General features: G+C 38.0%; 1 protein-coding gene across 1 annotated transcript; it reads right to left on the reverse strand.

Annotated features, from left to right (window-relative positions):
• LOC147490865 (uncharacterized) lies at positions 1-8,119 on the reverse strand. Its single transcript, XM_086567126.1, has 7 exons — positions 8,014-8,119; positions 7,756-7,925; positions 7,032-7,121; positions 6,646-6,750; positions 6,475-6,549; positions 6,109-6,348; positions 1-440 (listed from the first exon to the last, which is right to left on the reverse strand). The coding sequence occupies exons 1-7, from the start codon at positions 8,117-8,119 to the stop codon at positions 183-185; spliced, it is 1,044 nt and encodes a 347-aa protein (XP_086423252.1). The 3' UTR covers positions 1-182.
• Between the last annotated feature and the right edge of the window lie 488 nt (positions 8,120-8,607).

Below are 8,607 nucleotides of genomic sequence, written 5' to 3' on the forward strand. Positions count from 1 at the left end.
TTCTACCAAAATACAATAGATTCTTTCATCAAAACACCAAAATATTATAACAAAGTACATTACATAAGTTTTAGTATACTCCATATACAACCATACATCTTCATGTGTATGCAAAACCAACTAGGTTGCACAAAAAAAAGTGAAACTACTAAAATGCACAAAAAAAAGTTCACCAACTCACATCAAATTGGCTCCACAAAAGGTATGGGCCATGTAATTGTATCTCCAATTGAAATGTCGCCAAATGTTCCTTCCCCAACATATAACTCAGTTGTGTAATCAAAGATATCATCAATTGTTATGTTATATGAGTCGGCAGATGGTACGTCATTAGACACGGTTCCAAGTGCAACGGTTTTTTTCTTGAAGTTCTTCAAAAGGCATCGTGTGGATTGTTGAACATGTGACACTTCATCAAAAACACGTGATTGTCTTCTTACCTCCAGTACAACATCACAATTATAAATAAATACAAGATATACAAGTTCAACTCTCAATAAAAGCACAACAATATTTAAATTTAAATAATTAATTTAAATTGGCCTATTAGCTCAGTTGGTTAGAGCAACATCCATTCTCTCTCTACCAAACGGATGCTCTGACCGGTCTTTGTTTATCGAGTATTGTTTCCCGGCAAACAAACCCTCACAAACCTCTTATTAGAATAATTGAAAACAAACCCATGCAACATGTTAAATATTAATTTATTGGACCAAAATAATTGAAAATCGCCGATAAGGTATATTAAGACATGCAACGATATATATGAATATAAATTGTCATCTACCGAATTTCCGATATAAAACTTTACATCTCCCGATATAATCGATATATCCAGGTAAACTTGGATATTATATGTGGATAAATTTTGTTTTGAAATATCAAGCAGTCTTGATATGTCCGATATATCCGATATATATCGGTTTTTGGGTACACCGATATATTGATCGATATCGATATTTTGGGCCTTGCTCAGGTAGACTTGGTGGATAAACTGTGTTTTGAGATATCAAGCAGTCTTGCATAAGAACTTCTGGTTTTAACACTTGGCACGGGTATCTAACTTATTTTATTTCAAATGATTTTTTTAGGTAGCAACCTAGTAGAAAGAAAATATGGTCTTTAGGTGTTTGGCATATTTTTGAGTAATGAATTTTTTACAGGTAAAGACGCATGTGATATTACTGCTGCTGGCCCCAAACTACTTTAGAAGTTGCAGCAGTGCTATTCCAACTAACATTGCAATGGTTAAATATAGGATAGAAGTTTAACTAACTAATACTTAAACTGTTATCAGAAAGTAGAAACATTAGCAATTTTTAGCAGTTTACATGCCTATTGTCGTCAGCATAGTAAATATCTTTGTACCATCAGGAACAATGAAAACAGATTGGTTGAACTTTAGAAATAATGTCAGGAACTCACTTGGTATCAACGCTATGTTTGAAACCAACTTCCAAGACTTGACCTTTCACGGAGTTTCCATGTATTTTAAGTGGTGTTTACGCGGGCTAACTTAAAGTTCTTAAGTTCATCGGGGGGGGGGGGTCCAGTGTTTCTGTTTCTTTGCATAGGAATATTACGAGTAAAGTACAATCACGCTCACCATTACTTGTGAAGCGATTCAGCCAGAGTATTTCAGATCTGCCACATGAATAATTTCAACCATTCTACTCTAGAAAGATGCAACTCTCAGATGGTGCAGTGCACATTTCTGACGGCCTTTTTTAGCCTACTTCTCTTCTCTTAATGGTGCCTCAGTTTCTTCCGTGAACTTAATGTTATTATCGCTTTCGGCTCTAGATTTCATGCCACTATCGCTTTCGGTAACAAGTATACACCACTGCGGTAGATTCGACCTCGGAAGTCGAGAAAGGCTGGCAAATAAAAATGATAACCTTCGTAGGCTTGTGCCAGCTTCATAATCAAATTCTCATAACGAGAACGCTGTATGTTCTTAGATAAAGTATGTAACAATTTGCTAAAGTTGCATAATTTATTAATAACCTCATCCTTCATGTGAAACTCTCTAATCTAAGTAAGTTGGATACATCTTTGATATTCATAGAGGATAGAAATCTTGGCATGAGTAAACCAGATTCAACAAATGACATTCTATTTAAGACATTGCAACCAATAATTGTTGATTTGGAAGGCCTGACCCTGCAGCTTGTTCATTACAAGACACAGTTTCTCGTAATTTTTTTCTCTTCCAATATCAATATAAAAATGATTAATGTCACCTGAACTTAAGAGGCGGTAACGATCATATAGGCCACCTGTTGGCCCACTTAAGTAACCCCCTGATGGATCGGACAGGTATCTAGGATTTTAATCAGGCGGGCAGGCTCTCGTCCAATCTCGAGGTTTGCATACCATAGGCAGGTTGAGCTTGATCGGTAGTAATGAAATATCAAAGTTGCAGACTGCGTAGAGATGGCTTGGAAGAAAATAAGATCCTTTCTTCTTCTTCACTCGAACAGTACCGCTCAAATCAGTCATTAAAGTGATCAATTTCCTTTCCTCCATGAATTGAACTAAGCCGGAACCGAAGGGATACATCATCACCAATTTTGATCTTTTCCTATCCTTACCAGACTTCTTCACTTTGAAATCCTTCGTGGTACTAGAAAACGGTTTATTACACCTGCCGCTTTTAAATAATGAAGCTTGGTGACGGACACTAGACTCTAGTTGTTCAACCAAAGAAAGCAATTGCTCGGGCGAGATAATAAGCATGGTCAATGGCCATACATTTCACTCATAGCTGCAGGTTGGTTGCTTCCTGACTACACATAATGAAACGGAAGTTCGGGATGAGCTACGATAAGCGAGACTCCTCTATAAGGGAAGGGGGTTCCAAACCAGCGAAAGTGGTGGAGGCGAAAGCCCTTGTTGCTTGTTCCGTACCGTCAGGGGCAGATGCTGCTATTCCAGCTGGCTGCTTAAGAAAGCCTCGTGGTCATATTTTTTATACCTTTCACAACTACCTAGATACTTCTTTAAAAAAGCCTCTTGCTCAAGTCAACGTCAGAGTGTAATCTTAAACTTTCTTTAAAAAAAAAATTGTAACTGAAAAAGAATTTCTCCAGTGTATTGGGCTGCTGTGTTCTGTCATTCTATTGAAACCTAACAGTTACACAGGTAAAGACGCAGGTGCTGGATACGCACAAAGGGTTAGCCTATGTGCACAAGTGGAGGAGCAGTATCTATGCAAATATCTATAGAATAAGGCAACATCGAAAAAAATGGACAGATTTCAAATTCAATGCTGTCCAACTCCATTATTCTCTTTTTTTCCCTAGGTGCCAACTCAATTAAAAAGGCCTTCCAAATACCTGTGCTATAGTCAAAAATCCACAAATGTTGTTGACTATCCTGCTCAAAATCTTCCCTAACCAGGATAGACAACCAAAGGTGACCACCAATATGATGAGATCCTTAGCAGAATCAAGAACTACCTAACGAAAGCTTTAAAAGGACAACCAAATCGCCACATGAGCAGCGGACTCTTGCTTCAATGCAAAGCAGCAAGCAGTGAGTATATTTAAACCATTGAAGTGCAAAGTTTCATAATGTATGTTTTCACAATCAAACCATAAAATGATTAAGTGAAATCCAATCTCTCTATGACTAAGGCCTAGTCCTCTGTGTATTAGACAGTTTTCCAATTCCTTGACCATAAGTTTAGTTCTTCAGAGGAGAAAGAACTTACTAGAAAACTAAACGACTAACTATCACCTAAGGTATAAATTAAAATGAAAACTGAAGATGCCCAAAAGTAGGAGTATGCCCCAAATTGATGAAGTCGATCCCGAAATCATTCACTACTTGCTATCTAAGATAATAATGTGGCCTACCTGATAGAACTTAGTCGGGCCTTCATTGATTTTCAAAAAACGAGTATATTACTACTGAATCCATTGCCATGAGAATCTAAAGAAGATCTCTCTAAGTGCTATTTCAAGGGACATGTGAACTGAAAGAAATAATAGGATTTTTAGAAAATTGTTTGACTACTTTAATGAAGTGGGCTTTAATATCAATCTAAAACGAATTGCACTAAGGTAATATAGTTGAGCTGTAAAGACCGTCGTGCTGATAACACGAAGGTTAATTCATGCAAACTAATTCATAGTGTCAGGACAAGATGATTATAGAGTCTGGTGGCAGGTCTGAGAGGGCAATTCAAATTCACGGGTGATATTTACTGTTTTTATACTAACAACGCTAGGTTTTCAAGAACTAGCAGTACTGAGAGCTCACGCTAAGTTTCGGTTGATAATCAGAAATTTATCGTTTGCTCGAGCCTTTAAGCTCTCTTATAGTCACTTTTGGTACATTTTAATCTCTTTTCACTAGTTTTTGCATGTTAGATCATTTTCCGACAAACACCACCTATAATCAGAAACATATTAAACTAGCTTTAAAGCCTACTGTGATAGGAAACATTTAAACTACAAAATGCTACAGAACAGACAATGGGAGAAGTAGGCTCTGCAGCCTCTGCTCATAGTAACTAGGGTGAACTAGTATTACCCCCCCACTAGATGAGCCAATTAGGATTTCTCCCCCACTAGATAGGAAATTAGGGTCTCCTCCCTAAATACACACAAAAAAATTTTGGTCAAACTAAAACAAGTGAGATAAAAAAAAAATCCCAGGGTAAAGGTTATGAATATACAGAGAGGTTGCACTGGTTTAGGTAGCTAAGTATCCAACAAAGTGAGCCGGTAAGCAAGTACAATTGTTCATGCATGATGCATCACAGTAAGAAACTAGTACTCTAGTAGTTTACCAAAAAAAAATTAAAGAAACTAGTAAAGTCTGAGAGGGCAGTAGATTTAGAAGTGGAAGAAGTTTTAACTGTTCAACAAGGTTGTTCTACTGCTGCAAAAGAAATGACTCAGACGATCGTAATTGGGGACGAGCAGAACCTGAAACTAGCAACATCAAGTTCATCGGGTGAGAAGAAAGCACCAGGTTCATCAGAAGTCGAGGAAGTTATAGCGGTCAAGCAAGGTTGTGCTGCTGCCACCAAGGGAATGATTCCGATAACTATTGGGAATGAGGTGAACCTTCCAGGAGTAACACAAGAACTCAATAAGGTTTCGAACCTGACTAACCAGGGAGTGCAAACTCAAGTGGCCACACCACAGGTACTCAAGGAAGATAAAGGCAGTGCTGAAGTAGAAGCTGCTGGACACACAGAGCACGAGAACTTCGGACCATTCCTATATGGGTGGTCATGAAAGGGTTGCCAATGGAGATGTGGAATAAAGAAGGTTTTAGCCAAGTTGGGAGTGCAATAGGAGTGCCTATTTTCACTGATAGACTAACTGAGAACATGTCTAGAATAGCCTACGCACGAGTGTGTCAGTGTGTGTAGAAATTGATGCCAAGTGCACATACCCTGAAGCTATACCGGTTATACTAGATCAAAGAAGGGCTTATAAAGTAGCTTTTGAATATAACTAACTGGAAACCACCGCGCTGCCTCGAATGTGAAGTATTTGGACATATTGACCAAAGTTGTCATAAGAAAAAGCAATTCGGTCGAGTTGAGTCGAACAAAGTGTGGTTACAAAAGACACAAGTTGAGAAAGAAGAAGAAGGCAAGGCAAAATCACAGGAGAGGATGAAACTTAAAGAAGTAATGGTAGACACTCAAGAACTGGTGGAAGTTAACAATATTAAGGAGAGTGATGGATGGGAAACACCAAACAAGAAACACAGCTGCAGGGCTCGAGTTATCAAGCGGAAGGGTGCTCTCGTTCCAATGAGCAAAAGGAGGATGGAAGTAACATAGGCCCAATTATAGAAGAAAATGACAAAACGTCAGAGAGAGAGATGGGCAAGAATTTACCCACCCGCACACCAACAGAGAATCCAGCGGCGATTATAAACAAGGATGAGGAAAAAGATGTCTTGAACAAGGATGTGAAGAAACCAATCTCATTGCAGCAGGGAACCAATAGAATTAAACCTATTGTATGCAGTAATGAGAATGGATGTTGGGTGGATGGGTAGCAACCATTCGCAATAAACTAGCACGATATATATTACTACATGTATAAAGAAATGTTGCATTAAGTCAGCTTTCATTACCTGTGGAGAAGTATTTTCAAACTCTGGTGCATAACCCTCTAACTTTTCCTCAAGAATTTTACGTGCCCTCGTCTCTTCATCAAGACGTTGCATCACTAGTTTGACATTTTCATCTGTAATTTCATGTTTTCTCTTTTCTTCTTCAACAATTTTGATGTAAGGAGCGGAGGCATGTACAACAGTCTTTGTAACACCAGTTCCTAGTCCTCGAACGAGACCCTTGCCATCACGACCAATGACCTAACCATAAGACAAAATGATTACATTCAACAAAGGACGACATTTAACACATACATCAACTGAAAAGTTTTAGAGTATACTAGATAGATGCCTGCTCTAACATGACCATTATCTAAATATATATACCTTTGCCACAGGATCATTATCCAAATCTCTCTCTCCCAAGTAGGGGTCAAGGCTCACAAGCCGCTTGATTTCATCCTAGAAACAAAATTTATAGTCATATACACAAATTTTTCCACCATGCAATTAAGAGCTAAAGTTAAAGAACAATAAAAGAATAAGAATTCCAATTACCAGACTTGGTCTCAATTCAAGAAAAGGACATGATCCGTCCTTACTTGTATGTGTGGCCACAAACACATGCGTTCTTGTGACCGTACCATCTGGGCTTTCCTTAATCTAAAAACAAAACAAACTCTTAAGCATATAACAATATTCTGGTAAATCCAAAAGTTGTTAGTAACAATAAAAAATACCAGTTCCCTTCGATTCTAGCACATCCAAGTCTACCGGATGTGTGTGGCAACTTCATGTGCTCCCTAGATAATTTGCCCTTTTTCGCTTTAATTTTCTCTTCATCGGTCGAGCAAATTTCTATAAAGCTTTCCCAATCTTCTTTTTTTTGTGCGCTTTGGTATGTTTTCCATATTTCTGTAATTGGTTGAATATCGATCATAAACCTTGCGAAGTCTGTGTTTCCAATTTTTCCAAGATATGTTGGCTTTTAGCAAAACACCAACTCGGCGAGTAGGTGAAAGATCATAAACATCCTTCAATATAAAACAGGAAAAGATAAAAATAGCTTAAAACTTGTTAACAAAAGAGAGGACTAAACTCTTGAAATTAGGCAAAAACAGATAGAACTGCTCTTCTCAGCTTCAAAGCCAAAATCCTAAAAGACACAACATGTGTTCTCTTGTCATGGGATGGCAGTGATTGTTGTGCAGGAGATTAGGAGGGCATTCAGTGTAATCCCAAGACAGGGAGAATAGTAGCGTTACAGTTACAAGTACCCTCAGATAGGAGCAGTGCCCTTTACATGAAGGGCACATTGTCACCTTGAGGTGAACTTTAGTTCCTGGAGGCATTAGTCATAAGTGGAATGAAACAAATTGGAGGAAGCATTCTTGACTAATAAGACATTATGTGTTTCGCAATTATAAGGATCGAGGGGGGGGATGCAAGAGAAAACTCATTAATGAGTGAGGTTATAGCAGCCAACAATGGCTCGTCAGTTGAACTGCAAGCAGTGGCACATGGTATGGGCATGACATTGAGACATGGCAGCAAGGAAATTATAGTATAAATTGATTCCTTGGCAGTAGATGCATTCAACACAAAGAATAATGTGTTTAGAAATGTACTTAGAGGGGGGGGGGGGGGGAAAGAGTATAATGTACTTACTGTTACTCTCTTAAAAGCGTGTTTCTTGATATCATCTGGCATAGTAGGCCAGTCAGCGTAAGTAGGTGCACAATGCATTCTAGCCATTTTGCCTATAAAGGTGACAAATTGAGTAGAACCAGGACCAACAGGCAGCCCATTATAATTGAACCGAACTTGCTTCTTTGGACCTAAAGATTTCAATATATTAGATTACACAACAAAGAAAAAGCAATAACAACTAAACATTTATGTAAAAAATCAATATCATAAAGTCACCTATATGTTGTTCCTCGCTTTCATGTTGTTCCTCGATTTCTTCGGAGTCACTAGGTTCAAAGTCAAGTTGATAGTCACTAGGTTGATCATATCCGGTTTGCGACATAACTGATTCAAATCTAAATAATGAGTTCACCAAATTCTAGACATAATATAAGTAATGAATTCACCAAACGCAAACTGATTTCAAACAAGAACATCATACCATTCAAGATTAGATATATTCAAAAAGCTCGACTTACGCAAAATAGAAATAAAATGCAATATATAAGTGTCACACCAAATCAGCAGACACACCAAATCAGCAGACACAAAATAATTAAAAAAAAAATGCAATATCCAAATCAGCAGACACACGCCAAAAAAAAGTTACAATTGTGTGCACTAATCTGATGCTAAACTTCAACACCATCAATATCACCCATTAAAGCAGATGCTAAACCATCTGAGTTTGCCATTGCTTCAAAGACTAGGGGGTCTTCATAAACATCCACATCATGGTTTAATCTCTTAGGAGCATGCAAGACGACATGCCAATTATCTCTACTAAGATCCTTGCAATAGAAAACTTGAGCGGCTTCAGAAGCAAGAATG

This window comes from Coptis chinensis, chromosome 6 (genome assembly GCF_015680905.1).
Source record: "Coptis chinensis isolate HL-2020 chromosome 6, ASM1568090v1, whole genome shotgun sequence".
Classification (NCBI taxonomy): Eukaryota; Viridiplantae; Streptophyta; class Magnoliopsida; order Ranunculales; family Ranunculaceae; genus Coptis; species Coptis chinensis.